The sequence below is a fragment of the Natator depressus genome, chromosome 17 (assembly GCF_965152275.1).
Source record: "Natator depressus isolate rNatDep1 chromosome 17, rNatDep2.hap1, whole genome shotgun sequence".
Taxonomy (NCBI): Eukaryota; Metazoa; Chordata; order Testudines; family Cheloniidae; genus Natator; species Natator depressus.
Genome location: NC_134250.1, coordinates 22,572,376 through 22,590,590, shown reverse-complemented (window position 1 = coordinate 22,590,590; position 18,215 = coordinate 22,572,376). Strand labels below are relative to the sequence as shown.

Sequence of the window (18,215 nt, the reverse complement as noted above, 5' to 3'; positions counted from 1 at the left end):
CCAAGTGTGATTTGGCCTTCCTGATCTCACTCCTGCATGCCTGAGCAATATTTTTATACTCTTCCCTGGTCATTTTTCCAAATCTTCCACTTCTTGTAAGCTTCTTTTTTGTGTTTAAGATCAGCAAGGATTTCACTGTTAAGCCAGCCTGGTCGCCTGCCATATTTACTATTCTTTCTACACATCGGGATGGTTTGTCCCTGTAACCTCAATACAGATTCTTTAAAATACAGCCAGCTCTCCTGGACTCCTTTCTCCCTCATGTTATTCTCCCATGGGATCTTGCCCATCAGTTCCCTGAGGGACTCAAAGTCTGCTTTTCTGAAGTCCAGGGTCCGTATTCTGCTGCTCTCCTTTCTTCCTTGTGTCAGGATCCTGAACTCGACCATCTCATGGTCACTGCCTCCCAGGTTCCCATCCACTTTTGCTTCCCCTACTAATGCTTCTTGGTTTGTGAGCAGCAGGTCAAGAAGAGCTCTGCCCCCAGTTGGTTCCTCCAGCACTTGCACCAGGAAATTGTCCCCTACACTTTCCAAAACCTTCCTGGATTGTCTGTGCACTGCTGTATTGCTCTCCCAGCAGATATCACGGTGATTGAAGTCTCCCATGAGAACCGTTAGTTGCCGGAAGAAAGCCTCGTCCACCTCATCCCCCTGGTCTGGTGATCTATAGCAGACTCCCATCACAACATCACCCTTGTTGCTCACGCTTCTAAACTTAATTCAGAGACTCAGGTTTTTCTGCAGTTTCATACCAGAGCTCTGGAGCAGTCATACTGCTCTCTTACATACAACACCCCCACCTTTTCTGCCCTGCCTGTCCTTCCTGAACAGTTTATATCCATCCATGACAGTACTCCAGTCCTGTGAGTTATCCCACTAAGTCTCTGTTATTCCAATCACATCATAATTCCTTGACTATATCAGGACTTCCAGTTCTCCCTGCTTGTTTCCCAGGCTTCTTGCATTTGTGTATAGGCACTTAAGATAACTCGCTGATCATCCCTCTTTCTCAGTATGAGGCAGAAGCCCTCCCCTCTCACGCTCTCCTGCTCGTGCTTCCTCCCGGTATCCCACTTCCCCACTTGACTCAGGACTTTGGTCTCCTTCCCCCGGTGAACCTAGTTTAAAGCCCTCCTCACTAGGTTAGCCAGCCTGTTTGCGAAGATGCTCTTCCCTCTCTTCGTTAGGTGGAGCCCGTCTCTGCCTAGCACTCCTCCTTCTTAGAACACCATCCCATGGTCAAAGAATCCAAAGCCTTCTCTCCGACACCACCTGCGTAGCCATTCCTTGACTTCCACAATTCGATGGTCTCTACCCAGGCCTTTTCCTTCCACAGGGAGGATGGACAAGACCACCACTTGTGCCTCATACTCCTTTAGTCCTGTCTAAGTAGAATGATAGGGCTCTCCTAACATCCAGCATATGTAGCGTTGCCTCTCTATTGTTATTATGTGGTTTTGGAAAAAAACAGAGAGATGAATTAGCCGATTCATATGGAAGGACAAGGTCACCTTTGGAAGGAACTTGTGGTGTGTCCTCAAGGTGACTTTGTCCTCAAATTAAGACCGTGAATGGCGGAGGTGCCTTGAATGCTGCTCTCTCTCCTACCCTTTGAGGTGAAGTAATGGCCACCAGGAATGCCATCTTAATGGATAGGTGTAATAGGGAGCAAGCAGCCATCAGCTCAAAGCGTGATCTGGTCAGGGTTCTTAGAACTAGATTTAGATCTCAGGCTGAAGTGGGTGATCTAATATGCAGGAATAGGATTCCCATGCCTTTAAACATGCCTTTAATGAATCTGCATGTTGTTGGATGGTCGAACACTGAGTATCCGTCCATCGGATGGTGGAAGGCTGTTATAGTCACTAGATGAACTAAGTGAATTAAGAAAAAGCCTGGACCATTTGAGGTCTAGAGAATATAGTCCAGAATCAACAGGAGGAAGATGACTGGTCCACTTGCTTGGAATCACAGAAAACTTGGAATTGTTTCCACTTTTGAAGGTGGGTATGATGAGTTGCTGATTTCCTACTGTGCAGTAACATTTCTTTAACCCACTCAAAGCATTCACTCTCTAGGTGTTGGAACCAAAAAGGAGTCAAGCGTGAAGCCAGAGGATCTGCATATTGGGGCGAAGGACCCTTCCGTTGTTCTAAGAGAGCAGATGAGGAAGGGGCAGAAGAGGAATCGGAGGACATACTGGAACCAAAACTTGTCTCGGCCAGGAGGGGGCAATCAGAGTAACTTTCACCTTCTCTCTCAGTATCTTCAACAAGACCCTGGATAACAGAGAAAATGGAGGAAAGGTGTACAGTAGATCCCCACTCCATGGGAAGACAAGGGTGCCCTCCAGGGACTGTCTCCCCAATCCAGCTCTGGAGCAATAGCAAGGACTTTTCCTGTTCCAGCAAGTGCTAAAAAGGTCTATTGTCAGGGTCCCCTATAGGTTGAATATGTTGTGAAGCACAGCAAGGCTCATTTCCCATTTGTGATCATGGGAGAAGTTTCAACTAGGGCTCTCAGCAGTCACACTCTGTATCCATGGCAAGTAAGCAGCTGAGATGAGCACCAATTAAAAAGTTGTAGTGCTTCTGCACAAAGGGAGAGTGGTCTGGTGCCCACTTGGTGCAGAATAGGCAGGTCACATTGTCCATCATGACCTTTGTGTGAGTATCCCTGATGAATGGGAGAAAGCGCGCACAGGCATTTCTGACAGCTCTTAGTTCCAAGAGATTGATGTGGAGGACCACTTCTGAGGGAGACCGCTTGCCCTGGACCTTGTGGTTGTTCAGATGGGCTCCCCGGCCTATCAGGGAGGCGTCTGTTGTTAAGGTCAGCATTGGTGGAGGTTTGACCCTGGAGGACATCAACAGGGGCTTGTCTAACGCATCCCTGTTCGGGGAGTAGACAGATCTGAACCACATCTGCAGACATCTCATGAATAGCCAGGCATTTAGCATCACGAATGTACATGCCACCATGTACCCAGGAGCTGGAGACAATCCGTGGCTGTTTGTGGGCCAGCTTGGACTGTCTCTATGAGGCTCAACAGGGTGTTGAATCCATGCAAGAGGAGGAATGCTCTCACTACACCAAGTCGAGTTCAGCCCCAGAGAAGCAAGTCATCCAGTTATGGGTAGATGACAATACCCAACATTTGTAGGTGTGCCGCTACAATGGCAAGGACCTTGGAGACCATCCTAGGTGTGGCTGAAAGGGAGCACCCTGTACTGGATAATGGTTTTGCCCAAAGGTGAATCAAAGAAATCTCCTGTGAGATGGTTAGATGGAAATATGTAAGTAGGCATTCTATAGGTCAAGGGCCAAAAACCAATTTCCTTGCTCCAGAGATGGAATAATAGCTGCTAGAGTGACCATCTTGAACTTCTGAGCTCTCACATATCTGTTTAGTGCCTGTAGATCTAGTATGGGTCTCCAATCTCCCTTTGACTTGGGTATCAGGAAATACCTGGAGTAAAAAAACCTTGCCCCTGAGGTGAGTGGGGACTGATTCTATGGCCCCTAGGAGGAGTAGGTGGTCTATTTCCTGAGGCAATAGTGTCTCGTGAAAAGGGTCCCTGAACAGGGACGGGGAGGGAGGAGGCACATGAAGTAGATGGAGTAGCCCTTTGAAACAATCTCCAAAACCCGTTTGTTAGAGGTGATGTTCTTCCAATTCCATAAGAAATGAGTCAGGCAACTACAAATGGGCATAGAAGCATTGTATCTGGCAGCTGATGGCATGGCAAGGAGTGGTCATTCATGGCCTTGACCAAGGAGTCAAAATTGGTGTTTAGAAGACAAGAGTTGAGAGATCGAGGGCTGGGAAGTTGACGACTTGCTCCTCTGCATACGGGTTCTCTTGTGCTGTGGTTTATAGTAGTGCTGTGATGGAGGGAACTGGGGTAATCAGGATCTGTGAGGTGGTTGTGATGTAAATTTCCTCTTCTGTCTTGGTGTCCAGGACACTATCCAGGAAGCGTAGTGTGGCCCTCAAGTCTTTCAGGGTGACATGGCTGCCTTGTCAGCAAATAGTTTGGGCCCTTTGAACAGGAGATCTTCAACCACTGCCTGCAGCTCTTTGGGCAACCATGAGAGGTGTGACCAGGATGCCCGACTCACTACCACTGCCATCAAGACTGAGCAGGCTGCTGTGTCTGCCACATCCATTGCAGTTTGTAGCACTGTTCTTACTAGTAATTGGCCCTCTTTGATGATGGCCTGAAATTGTTCTTTTTGTGCTTCCAGTAAGTGGTCAATAAAAGTACTCAGTTTTCAATAGTCCACGAAATCATATTTGGCCATTAGGGCCTCATGTCAGGCCCTGAACTGCAGTGTCACAGACAAGTATGCCTTTTGTCCAAGGAGGTCTAGCCTCTTCCAATCTCTATCGTAAGGGGTGGATTTGGAGTGATATTGCTTTCCCCGAGCATTGACTGCATCCACCACGACAGAGTTTGGCTGAGGGTGGGTGAAGAGGAAGTCCACCTCCTTAGGGTGAACGTTAATACTTTTTATCAGCCCTTTTGGATGTTGATGCAACAGAGGCTGGTGTCTGCCATATGACCTTAGCCAGGTCCAGAGGAACCTCAGTGACTGGGATGGTGATTCTAGAAGAGGAGGAAGTGTGTAATATATCCAATAGTTTATGCTAACACTATGATGCAGCGAAGTGGACAACAGAACTGCTATACTTTCCGTTCAAGACCAAAGGCAGTTGAGAAGCAACTGAGCGCGGTTTGCTCGCACAGCGCTACATAGCCTTGAGGCAGGCCATGAGGGGAGAAGAGCGTTTTGGGGGCCGAACAGACACTGCTACCTATAATCTCTGATTAGAGACGCAGGGACACAGATACACCTACAGTGGTGCACCGATAGGGACACTACTCAAAGAACAACAACAACTACAGCTACTACTCAGGAATATTTTGCTGTCTTATTTTTCTAGGGTAGCTTCCATGGAGTTCACCAAAAGCACCAATGGCCTGGTACTCACGGATTTTCTTAGGCTGCTTGAGCTGGGAATGCTGTCCCCCCTTTCCATCTGGTGGCCGCTTCTTTCCATGTCGTTTGCTCAAATCAAAGAAAAACTGACAAGCTGGTTCTTCCTGGTCAGAAAAATAAAACCAAAGTCAATTGTTCTCTGTCTATATGATGAAGCCCCACCTACTGTACAAAGAGGTCCTTCTGAAAAGGCTGTTTGTTACTCAGCAGATAAGTGACGTAATGGTTTGATCTTCTCTGCTACTAATGCAATGAAGCCCATCTGCCCAGTAACCACATCCCCAGCCTGGGAGACTTGTCTAGAACAGTTATCCCCCTTCCCTATTAAACTGCCCCTCTTACTTTCAGAGCTGTTGCGTTTTATGAATTATTCAGAAGGCACAGAAGCACTTATGGGAGAAGGAAAGGAAGAGTGCATGGAGGAAATGGAACTGGTAGAGTGCAGGGCTGCACTGACAATTTACCAGGACTCTAAGGGCTATATCCTAACTGACATAAAAACCAAGCTAACCGCAGTCACTCTAGCTTAACTGTGGAGGCCTGCCCTACATGGCCCAGCATGCAAAGAAGTCCATGGAGAATAGGTCCCAACAAGCAGCCTAGTCACTCCGATTGATTTGGAGCATGGCCTGAAGTATCTACACACTGTTAAAGGCAGGCAGCAGCTATGTCCTACACTACAGAATACCACTGGCCACACCAAGGCTGTTCCTGAGATTGTCCATCAACCCAAACCATCCCTCAGAAATTCAAAGCACTGTGGATGGAAACACTCAAGGTTACACACCCAAGGACTGTTTTATGCTGCAGAAGAAAGAAGCAGCTCTCACACACACACACAAAGGCTGAACATATTGTACCTCTGCACCTGAGAGCGTCTTTGGCTTATGTGCCTCTTTCCCAGATTTCTGATATGGGTTTTCAGTGACATCCTGTGGCTGCTTCACTAGCTCTGCAGGGTCCATCGAGCGCATTGGGAGAATACTAAATGCATAGAGATACTGGAAAAAACAAAAATGACTCAGTGACTCAGATTCAGCAACCCAAGAGGCACTGAGACGCTAACACTGAAAATGAACAACTAGCTTCACAAGAATTCAGTTCATTTTACACTTCCCTTTTTTAGGACCTTTTTGAAAAGCAGCAGCATATCTGGAAGTAGTGCCCATTAAATGGATTAGAGAAAATAACAGTGAAAAGTCATAAATCTCTTTCTTCTATTATTCTGACGACACTTGTTCACAATTCCACCCTTCACCCCCCTAAAATTTTCCCTCCCTAAGGTTCCTTGGACCCCAGGTCCCAACACCTCCAAAAGACCAACTACCCTTTCAGCAGCAATTTGTTCCCAGTAGCAAGTTTTAATTCACTCTTTTATGAAAACAATATTTGGAATATCAACCAGCTCCCCACTTAGCTTTGGCCACAGGAAAGAAGAGGCTAATCTGGGAGAAAGACCAATATACAGCAGGTTGGTACTTTGGGCAGAAGGCAGTCTCAAACCACCACCTCTGCTGAAGGCCCTCACTCTTCCCCACCCATTGCCTCTCTGCACTTCAGCCTCCACAATGAGCTTCATTAACAAAACTACAGAGGGTAGTTTGGAAAATTGGAGAATTATTTTTAACTGGTGCCATTGTGGCACTCTGTACCTTAAAGCAGCATCCTGGAACCCTAGATTTACCCCATCATATAATGATGATATATTTCATACAAAGCATGCCACGTAGGATATCATATGAAAGATCATGATCTGCTGAAACCCATTTTTCTGTCAAAATATGTATATCATTAGTGTGTATGAAGTTGTGAGATGTTGCTGTATGGCTGAAATATGTTGTAAATTCTCCAATGACAACGACAAAGGAGGTAACCAACACCCGGGCAGGTGTTGAACAATCATCACCGGTCATTGACCAGTAGGGGAATAGTAAACAAGGGATTTACAATTCAGTGACAGTTGTGCAAGCACCACACAATACAATAGGGACTGCTCAACTCTTACTCAGTTGCACTGAGCACTTCTGAAAAATCTATCCAGATGCTTTTACTGCAGATGGTTTCATCAAATTTCTATTCTCTAGCTTTCCTCCTTCTGCCCCCCACAATAAACCAGAAAGCCCACAATATTTTCAGTGAATTGTAAGGGTTTCCATGACATTTCAGTTCATAAAGAAGCTGGACTTCAGGAGGGCAAAAGTGGAAAGTAGATGTGAGGAAGGCAGGGATGAGAGGCAATACGGCAGAGGAAGTAGGTTACAATTAACCGTCTTTCCCACTAAAATATTTAAGAATTTTTTTAAAAATTACTTTAACCTTGTGGGAGTGTGAGACAAACTGTACCCCTGTATTCACCCCAGCCCACTATTGTAATAATCTTTGTACAAGGTATGCTTTGTGAGATATCATTTGAAAACTCTATTTGCTGGTCATTAGTGTCCTTGTAAAATATGTGTAGCAACATTGTTAAAGTTACAAGATTCCAGTATATCCTGTTACTAAAACTTGTTCCAAGTAGTCTGGGGAGTGGCCAAGCCAGTTTTTCAGAGACAAAGGGCAAGCTGCCACCTTAGCCAGGTGTAAACAAGGTCAATGGGTCATTTACCTGCCAAGTGGCTATTCTTTAGCAGTAAAGGGGGCAGGAGAGAAAAATCTACATTTTAGTAAAGAAATAGAAGGGAGTTCCCATCCACACAGTCTGCCTATCACCATGCTCCCAGCTGGAAATGCTTCTGAAAGGGAAGACAAGACTATAAAAAGAAGGGGCAGAAACACTCCCCTCCCCCCGCAATCAATTCACTGCACGAAAAGGAACAAAGGAATCAGTCATTAAACAGAAAAAGGGGTCCTGGCCTAAGAAGTTTGGCCAGTAAGACTGTTGAGAGCATGTGGTGAGAAAAACTTTACTCTTGAGCTTACCATCGTTTGTTAAGTTTTATCTTTTTTTTTTTTCCACTTAAAAATTTATTAACTACAAAGAAGTAGTTTTTTTTACGTCATTCAGTGTGTTTGAACTGAAGTGTTTGGGAAACTCCATTTGGGGTAGCAAGTTATGTGCATATCATTTCAATTCATCAAATAACATACTTTATATAAGCTGGTATTGTCCCAGAGAGGGCCAGGCAGTACAAGATATACATTTCTGGGGGGAAATCTAAGACTGGGAATAAGCTGGGTATAAACATGGCTGGTAAGAGCCTAGATGTGGGCTGGCTGCAGCTCACACACAGACCAAACTGAGAGTGACTTACATGCTAAAGGCTGTTGGTAAGCAGTTCAGGACTGCAGGCTACAGCAACAAAGCAATGTAAAGGGCACCCAGGTTAGAGGACAGGATGACAAAGGTACTCACTAATATGGATTGTACCCTGGGTATGACACAGAGGGAAGCAGACATGATTTTAAAAAAAATTCTCTGTTTTTACCCTCACCTATCAAACATTACGGGATATTACTTGAGTGATGAGATTCCAACTTTGCTCTGTTGCAAGTCTGTATGTAGCTGTGACATCAGAAAGGCCCCATAAGCCAATCAGCGACCCCAACCACACTCTAAAAGTAAATTAGGTGTCCTAAGACATGCTTGTTTCCACAATATCTATATTTGATAGAAGAAAATAACCAAGCATTTGTCATTACCTTTTTCTTGCTTGTATTGCCAACGTTGGCAAGAGCTATAAATCTGCTCACATGCTGTGCATTCTCCTGTAGGACCACATGGTTTCTTTGGAAAAACAAAGATTTTAAATATATTTTTGACAAAGTTATTACAGCAGAAGCTACTGTTTGCTGACCACTATCACTAAGAACCAGTACTCCTGAGGGAACACTGTGCATACACAGAATTTATGTCCCCCACAGATTTATTTGCTTCCCCACAGAAAAATGACTTTCTGATGGGGAAGCAAAGGGAATCCACAAGAGCGGTCATGCAACCCTCCCCAGCACTACGTTTCACGCGCCCAGGGCAGCCAGCAGAGAGGTAAATCACTGTGGGGCAGGAGGCAGGACTAGGGAAGTCCCAGCCAGTGGCTCCTACCCTGCACCAGGCTCATCTGCTAGTCCTGGGTGGCTAGGGGGGACAGGACTTCCTCTTTCCCAGCATGGCATCTGGGGCTGGGTCAGACCCACCCCCAGATTTCTCCCCCGGCTGCAGGAAGCACAGAACCTCCCCCCCCTTTCCGCACCCATTGTTTCTCAACTGCAGGGGGAGGGATCTGCTCCCCCATCCACCCAACCCACCCCCATGCATCCAGACCCCCTCATACTCAGACCCTCCTGCCGAGCCTCCCCCACTCCCCCAGAAACCCTCTGATGAGCTCCACTCCCCTTGCATCTGGACCACCCAGACGAGCCACCCGCACCTGGATCCCCACCCCACTCCCCCAGCATCTGGACCCCACACTTAGCCCCCCACACCCAGACCCCCCTGCACAGAGCCCCAACTACTTTCACCTGGATCCCCCTGCAGAATCCCATTACCCTTGCATTCAGAAGCCCCCTGACAAGCCCCTGGGCATCCAGATCCTCCCTGCACCCCACACTGAGCTGCCCACACCCAGATTACCCCACACAGAACCCTCTCAACCCACACATGGATTCCCACACATTAAGCCTCTCCACACTTGGATTCTGCCTTGCTGAGCCTGCCTGCCCACACAGAGGGGCAGGGCCCTGGGATGTTTCTGGAGCAGGCCGGGTCCTTGTGCCGTGTCAGGGTTGGGTGCAGCCTCACAACTAAGTCTGTGTCCTGGGGAGGAGCTGCACAGTGATCTCGCATCTCTGTGCAGCCAGTGGCCTGTGCTCCACAATGCCATGCTGGAGCCTCTGCATTTATTTGAGAAATAAAATTTGCAGAATTTTAAAATACTGTGCGCAGAATTTTTAATCTTTTGGCACAGAATGCCCTCAGGAGTAAACCAGGCAGGGAATCAAATATACTGCTTGTTGCAACTGTTGCTGGATTTTCTTCAAAGTAAGTTGCCTGAGTAATGGCATAAAGATGTGGGTATGTGGAGCTCAATTCTACATAGTGTTGGATCAGAGTGAAAATGCTCAGCAAAGTACTTATGCCTGTGCTTAAAGTTAAGCATACTTCCACTGGCATCAATGAAATTACTCACATGGTTAAAGTGAAGCACATTCTTAAATGCTGTGCTGGATTAGGGCCAAAATGCTTAGCATGCTACAGAATTAAACCTGAGTCCACAGATGAGAAGTTCTGATGGCAGAAGCTAATCAGACCTGAACATTTTAATAAAAGCCACTTTTGAGTGCAAAAATAAAGGATATTTAAGTATTTTAAAACCTACAACTTGAGGATGCTTCCTGCTGGTTTGGCAATAACTCAATCCTGGGCAAACACATTGGCCTTAGACTTTGCTTCATTTTTATTTACAGGTCCAATTATTACACTGGAGACAGAAAACAGCCTCAAATATTGTTTCATTATTAATTATAATTATTAAAACAATTCTGACTCAGGGTTTCTGTAATGGTTCGTAGATTCTAAGGCCAGGAAGGCCCATTGTGATCATCTAGTCTGACGTCCTGTGTCCAGGCCACAGAAAAACACCCAATTTTGATTTAAAAATTTTCAGTGACAGAATCCACCATGACCCTGGGTAAATTGTTCCAGTGATTAGTTACTCTCACCATGAAAAGTGTATGACTTATTCCAGTCTGAATTTGTTTAGATTCAGCTTCCAACCATTGCATTGTGTTATACCATTGTCTGCTAGATTGAAAAGCTCATTATTAAATATTTGTTCCCTCTTGTAGGTACTTATAGACTATAATCAAGTCATCCCTTAAACTTCTCTTCCTTAAGCTAAATGAACTGAGCTCCTTGAGTCGATCGCTATCAGGAATATTTTCTAATCCTTAATCAGTCTTCTAGTTAAGTTATTCTCTGAACCCTCACCAATTTATCAGCATCCTTCTTGAATTTTGGGCACCAAAACTGGACCTCTCTATTCCTGCTCAAGATTCCCTAGTTCATGTATCCCAGGATTGAATTCGTTCTTTTGGACACATCATCACATCAGGAGCTCATCTTGAGCTGATTGTCTCCCACAACCGCCAAATCATTTTCAGAGTCTTCTTCATTACATGCCACTCCACCAATTTTTGTGCCATCCGCAAACTTGATCAGTAATGATTTTATGTTTTCTTCCAGGTCACTGACAAAAGTGTTAAATAGCATAGGGCGAAAACCCAATCTCTAGGGACTCTGCTGCACACAAACGTGCTCAATGACCATTCCCCATTTACTGTTACATTCTGAGACCTTATCAGTTAAACAGTTTTTAATCCATTTAACGTGTGCCATATTAATTTTATATCACTCTAATTTTTTTAAATCAAAATGTAGTGCAGTACCAAGTCAAACACCTTAGAGAAGTGTAAAGTGTATGATGTCAACACTATTATCTTTAGCAACCAAATTTCTAAGGGGCATACGAATGTTTAGCATATCTGGCACGTAAATACATTGCAATGCTGGCTACAAAAGTGCCATGCAAATGCCAGTTCTCACTTTTTGGTGACACTGTTAATAAGAAGTGGGCAGTATTAGCTCCTGTAAATTTAAACAAACTTGTTTGTCTTAATGATTTGCTGAACAAGAAGGAGGACTGAGTGGGCTTGTAGGCTCTGAAGTTTTACATTGGTTTCTTTTTGAGTGCAGTTACGTAACAAAAAAAAAAATATACCATTTGTAAGTTGGACTTTCACAACAAAGCGATTGCACTACAGTACTTGTATGAGGTGAATTGAAAAAATACTATTTCTTTTGTTTATCATTTTTACAGTGCAAATATTTGTAATCAAAAATATACCTTTGATTTCAATTACACCACAGAATACAATAAATGTGAAAATGTAAAAAACATCCAAAATATTTAATAAATTTCAATTGGTATTCTATTGTTTAACAGTGTGATTAAAACTGCGATTCAAAATTAATCGTGTGAGTTAACTGAAATTAATCGATGCCCTGGTTATTTGTAATGTTTACAAAATCCAAGGACATTTTAGTATTGGTAGCATGAGACCTCCAGCATATGTCACTCAAACTGAAGTCCCCCATAATCACATATTTTTCTCTTCTCTTTACACATTATAGATTGCTTCCTCATGGACCAATCATCTTGTTCCATTTGTGATTTGGTGGCCTGTAGCAGAGACGAACTAGTACCCCGTCTTGTTCTTTATCGATTAGGACATAGATCCATAAGCAATCAAGATCTTTTCCTTCTGAGTGATCAGTAATGCAGAAAAAGGTTATGCCATTCCCACCTCCCCACCCCCCAGAGTGCTACTCGCATTCCCCTTTCGTTTGCACGATCCTCCCAAATAGGTTACAACCACTGGTTTTAACATTCCATTTTGGGAATCATCCAACCAGGTTTCATTTATATCAGCTAGATCAAATTTATGCTCATAAATGAGCAATCCCAGTTCCTCGTGTGTGTTACTCAGGCTCCAAGAATTAGAAGAATTTCAAGAATTCAACTCAAAAATTTCTCCTCTTCATGTCATTTGGCTCCTTGCCTAATTTTATTCTCAACATCTCAGTTTTTAAGCACTCATATGTTCCATCTTTTTACCATCCCCTTTTACTATTAGTTTAACTCCCTCCTGGCTACTTAGCCAACCCAACCCTCCAGGAGATTGGAGGTAAAGGCTATACAAAATACACAGATCCCTCTACCTGTAGAACATGGACCAACATTCCACAAAACCAAAGCCCTCCTACCCAGCAATTCACATCCAGACTCTTCTGCCTTCCTTTGCTCATGGGACATGAAGGATCTCAAAGAAGATTGTTTGGACACTCTTCTTCAGCATGCTTCGAGTTCACTGAGCTCATCTACCATCTCCAAGATATCTCCCAACACTGTGCTGTTACTGCCAATTTGAATCATCACCAATGGATCCTTCCCCATAGACTTAAAAAGCTTATTCAATCTTGGATTAACATCTCATGTCTTAAAAAGAAAAAAAAGAGTACTTGTGGCACCTTAGAGACTAACAAATTTATTTGAGCATAAGCTTTCGTGAGCTACAGCTCACTTCATCGGATGCATGCAGTGGAAAATATAGTGGGGAGATTTATATACATAGAGAACATGAAACAATGGGTGTTACCATACACACTGTAACGAGAGTGATCACTTAAGGTGAGCTACTACCAGCAGGAGAGCCGGGGGGGTGGGGGGGGGAGGGGACCTTTTGTAGTGATAATCAAGGTGGGCCATTTCCAGCAGTTGACAAGAATGTCTGAGGAACAGTGGGGGGTAGGGGGGGAATAAACATGGGGAAATAGTTTTACTTTGTGTAATGACCCATGCACTCCCAGTCTCTATTCAAACCTAAGTTAATAGTATCCAGTTTGCAAATTAATTCCAATTCAGTAGTCTCTCGTTGGAGTCTGTTTTTGAAGTTTTTTTTGTTGCAGAATTGCAACTTTTAGGTCTGTAATCGAGTGACTAAAGAGACTGAAGTGTTCTCCGACTGGTTTTTGAATGTTATAATTCTTGACATCTGATTTGTGTCCATTTATTCTTCTACGTAGAGACTGTCCAGTTTGACCAATGTACATGGCAGAGGGCCATTGCTGGTACATGATGGCATATATCACATTGGTAGATGTGCAGGTGAACGAGCCTCTGATAGTGTGGCTGATGTGATTAGGCCCTATGATGGTGACCCCTGAATAGATATGTGGACACAGTTGGCAACCGGCTTTGTTGCAAGGATAGGTTCCTGGGTTAGTGTTTTTATTGTGTGGTTGCTGGTGAGTATTTGCTTCAGGTTGGGGGGCTGTCTGTAGGCAAGGACTGGCCTGTCTCCCAAGATTTGTGAGAGTGATGGGTCATCCTTCAGGATAGGTTGTAGATCCTTGATGATGCATTGGAGAGGTTTTAGTTGGGGGCTGAAGGTGATGGCTAGTGGCGTTCTGTTATTTTCTTTGTTGGGTCTGTCCTGCAGTAAGTGACTTCTGGGGACTCTTCTGGCTCTGTCAATCTGTTTCTTCACTTCAGCAGGTGGGTATTGTAGTTGTAAGAATGCTTGATAGAGATCTTGTAGGTGTTTGTCTCTGTCTGAGGGGTTGGAGCAAATGCGGTTGTATCGTAGAGCTTGGCTGTAGACAATGGATCGTGTGATGTGGTCTGGATGAAAGCTGGAGGCATGTAGGTAGGAATAGCGGTCAGCAGGTTTCCAGTATAGGGTGGTGTTTATGTGACACCCCCCCCCACCACTCTCCTGCTGGTAATAGCTCACCTTAAGTGACTGCTGCTGTTACAGTGTGTATTGTAACGCCCATTGTTTCATGTTCTCTATGTATATAAATCTCCCCACTGTATTTTCCACTGAATGCATCCGATGAAGTGAGCTGTAGCTCAAGAAAGCTTATGCTCAAATACATTTGTTAGTCTCTAAGGTGCCACAAGTACTCCTTTTCTTTTTGTGAATACAGACTAACACGGGTGCTACTCTGAAACATCTCATGTCTTGGCTCTGGAAAAGTAGCACACGTTTCGGTTGTCCTCCTGTCCTTTGCAGAACACTATTTCAGTTCTTCTTAGTATTGAATCCCCAACAAGGATCGTCTGTCTTCCTTGGAAAATTGGAGAACACTCTGCAGGTAAGCTTGATTTTCTCATAGGTTGGGCCGAGCTGCCACCCATACATATGTCCCATACATAGAATCATAGAAGATTAGGGTTGGAAGAGACCTCAGGAGGTCATCTAGTCCAACCCCCTGCTCAAAGCAGGACCAACACCAACTAAATCATCCCAGCCAGGGCTCTGTCAAGCTGGGCCTTAAAAACCGCTAAGGATGGAGATTCCACCACCTCCCTAGGTAACGCATTCCAGTGTTTCACCACCTTCCTAGCGAAATAGTTTTTCCTAATATCCAACATAGACCTCCCCCACTACAACTTGAGATCATTACTCCTTATTCTGTCATCTGCCACCACTTTGAACAGCCTAGCTCCAACCTCTTTGGAACCCCGCTTCAGGTAGTTGAAGGCTACTCTCAAATCCCTCCTCACTCTTCTCTTCTGCAGACTAAATAAGCCCAGTTCCTTCAGCCTCTCCCAATAAGTCATGTGCCCCATCCCCCTAATCATTTTCATTGCCCTCCACTGGACTCTCTCCAATTTATCCACATCCTTTCTGTAGTGGGGGGCCCAAAACTGGATGCAATACTCCAGATATGGCCTCACCAGTGCTGAATACATCTCTCCCTTCCCTTTGTGGAAATTCCAGCAGGTCCAATGAGGACCTGGTATCGATAGGAAACTTCCAGGTGTGTGGAATTCCTCCTGCTTCTCTTCCCTGTAGTGGCCAGTCTACCTAACTTCATCTGTCTCCAACCATGTAGAATGCTGCCGTGACCTTTTGGTGAGGAAACGTGTTTTGTGAAATCCACAGTAGCAGTTATTCTATTTGCAACATAAGTTTGTGGGGATGTACTGCTGACATCTATTATCAGCAATGGGTCAACTTCCTAGTGCAGATGGCAGTTATGGCCACAAAATATGCTTGAGATGAAGTCAGGGTATACACTGGAATAAATTAAGGTATTTACAAACTATAATGCGGGTTTAGTACATTATAATTTTAGAATTCCTTCCCATATGCACTAGAAAACCAAACTTTCTTATAAAATAAGAGTGGTTACTCAAGGTCCTACATACCTATAAGGAAGTCTTTCATAATAGGTCTTCTCCAATGCAGCAAAGTGATATCTTGGCTTCAGACTTGTGGCTAGATTAGATATTAACACAGATCCACATCTCTTAGTATCCATTTCTCCCTATGAAATGCAAATAAAGAATTATTCTAAAATCCTGTGGGTTTGCAATGCAGAGAAAAATGGTTCAGCACAGAGTTTCTTTGTTCTGTGTATTTTAGAAATTTAGTGCTTTGTACCTCTGCTGAACAGCAGCACGTTCAAGCCAGAGTTCTCCCATAGATATTGCTTGCAGTGGGGCTTCAAAAGCTCAGCTACTGAGCCAGCTCTTCCCGCTACCAGAGATCGTACTTTTTAAACACAGGGAAAGCTCTGGCACAGATCTCAGAAGCCCTGGCAGTGAGTGGCTAGATATAATCTCTAGATACACACACTCTTCCATATCCCCCCTAGTTAGCTGCCCCCCCAGCCCCTCCTCTCTTCCCCCACTCAGCCCTGTTCTCCATTGGACACCCTCCATGAACAAACAAGAGACTGGGGAATATCTATGCTCCCCCTTCTTATCCCCATCCACGAGAGCTCCCCAGCCCCCACAAATGCCCTCGCCCCATGCCCTCCCCATCACTACTACAAGCACCAGCCCAAATAACCATCTAGGTAAGTCAGGCTGGGACTCTCTGCCAGCAAACCATTTGTGGGACCACAGATTAAAAATGCAAACCTTTAAAAATAGTAAATCAAACTATTTCTTCAAACCTTCATTACTTTGTTAATATAAACGAGATCTCCAAATAGAACAAGTACAAAGTTTCTGGTTTTAGACTAAGTGTTCAGAGAGAAAAATCTGTGTTTAGAACATATGGGAGAAATTATTTTCCCCATGTTCACTTAATACAAATCTGAACACTTTTGCTCAAATGTTCGTCCTCCACTTCCAATAGCCTCCATCACCACACCCATTCTTTAACCAACACCAACCATGAAATTTCCCCCACCAAAATGTGTTTGAAAACAATAACAGCAACTGAAAATGGGAGCTTGACTGGAAGTTGGAACTCAACTCTATAGTGGATGCTTCCTGCATTGACTACAGACATGTAACAGAAAAGTCAGTAGGGCAGGAAAAACGTGTTGAGTGACAATTAATGACCTTTACTCAGGGTAAGAGGTATATAAACTTCAGTAGCATCACAGGGTGAGCTAGCCCTTTAAGAGTCTTTGTGTCCAGCCTCACCTGTGCCTAGTTTACCACCCAGATCATTGGACAGTGTCCAGAGACCATGTGATTGACAGCCAGGCCTGCTGGGACTTATAAAAGGCAGCTTGTGCTCAGCGAAAAGAAAGCTAGCAGGAGCAGCACTATGCTAGCTGGTTCTCCAGGAAGTGGGGCCTGGAAAAGGACCAACAGAGACTCCACTGACCTCCACACAGCAGAGAAGAGACCATGGGAGCAGGAGGTGCTGAGAGAGAGCAGAGTGAGACTCTCCAGAGGCAGCAGACTGACAAACAACAGGTCATGCAGGAAACGGCTGAGGGAAAGTGAAGCAGGTGGTTAGGGCCACAACCCAGAGCAGAAGAGTCCTACCTGTGGGTGGCGGGTATATACTCCTGCACTGACGACAAAAAGTCAAAAGTGCCCTAAGAAGGATAAGGGACTATTGAGCTCTTGGAGGAGGCAAAGAACTATTCAGAGGCCAGAGAGGGCTGGAAGGTCTTATTTGTTTAGTTGGACTTTTGGCTGTCCCCAGAAGAGAGACTAACTTTTAACCAGGGGGTCAAGAGCACCACAGCAATGTTGCCCATAGAAGACCACTGATAGTGGAGAAACTGAGGTAGCAGATGTGCCTCATCACTAGGGAAAGGTAAGCTGCTGTTACAAGGAGTCTGAAAGAGGCCTGTGGGTGAAATCAGATTATTCAGCATACTTCAGACACATGAAAGTAAAGAAATTACAAGATCTGCAAGTCAGCTAGTAAAAGATTCAAAGGATTAATTGGAATTAAAAATGGCTCAAATTTGTACCACAAACAATCCTAGTGTGGAAAACAATCAGTTCACGGGAAAGATGGACAGCTTATTGTCTGAACTCAAGAACACGCTATGGGCCCTACTTACCCAATTCAAGAGCCAAGATAAGCATCCTAAGAACAGAAACCAGTCAGACAAACCATTTTTAAAGTTGGTTGTTTTTTTTTCAGTCTACAAACAGCTACAGTGAGTGGAAGTCAGAGTATTAGTTAACTGCACATTTAACCCATTTCAACTGAATTTGAATACTTACAGGTTTATTTCCAAAATTCCCTACACCTCTGGACCAGGGGGATGTCAGCAAGATATCAACACCTTTGAATTTTGGAGTAGATAATAAAGATATTTTCAGTTCTGACACATCCTTGAAGCTGAAACTGTAGGCAGGAGCTGGCTCACTCAGGGATTCTGTACCACTCAGGTAGGCAATCTGCAATCCTGAGGTGCCACTGAAAATACCCTTACGACCTGTA

General features: G+C 44.5%; 1 protein-coding gene across 3 annotated transcripts in view; it reads right to left on the bottom strand.

Annotated features, from left to right (window-relative positions):
- CWF19L1 (CWF19 like cell cycle control factor 1) overlaps nucleotides 1–18,215 on the bottom strand; it is a 67,161-nt gene that overhangs the window by 25,552 nt on the left and 23,394 nt on the right. For 2 of the 3 annotated variants that reach the window (XM_074974992.1, XM_074974993.1), the window contains exons 5-9: nucleotides 17,996–18,210; nucleotides 15,719–15,837; nucleotides 8,646–8,730; nucleotides 5,867–6,007; nucleotides 4,999–5,110 (exon numbers count right to left, since the gene is read on the bottom strand). In XM_074974992.1, coding sequence (XP_074831093.1) covers nucleotides 4,999–5,110; nucleotides 5,867–6,007; nucleotides 8,646–8,730; nucleotides 15,719–15,837; nucleotides 17,996–18,210 — 672 coding nt within the window. Of the gene's footprint in view, nucleotides 1–4,998; nucleotides 5,111–5,866; nucleotides 6,008–8,645; nucleotides 8,731–15,718; nucleotides 15,838–17,135; nucleotides 17,265–17,995; nucleotides 18,211–18,215 lie in introns of those variants that run through there. The other variant, XM_074974994.1, reaches the window with a different exon arrangement.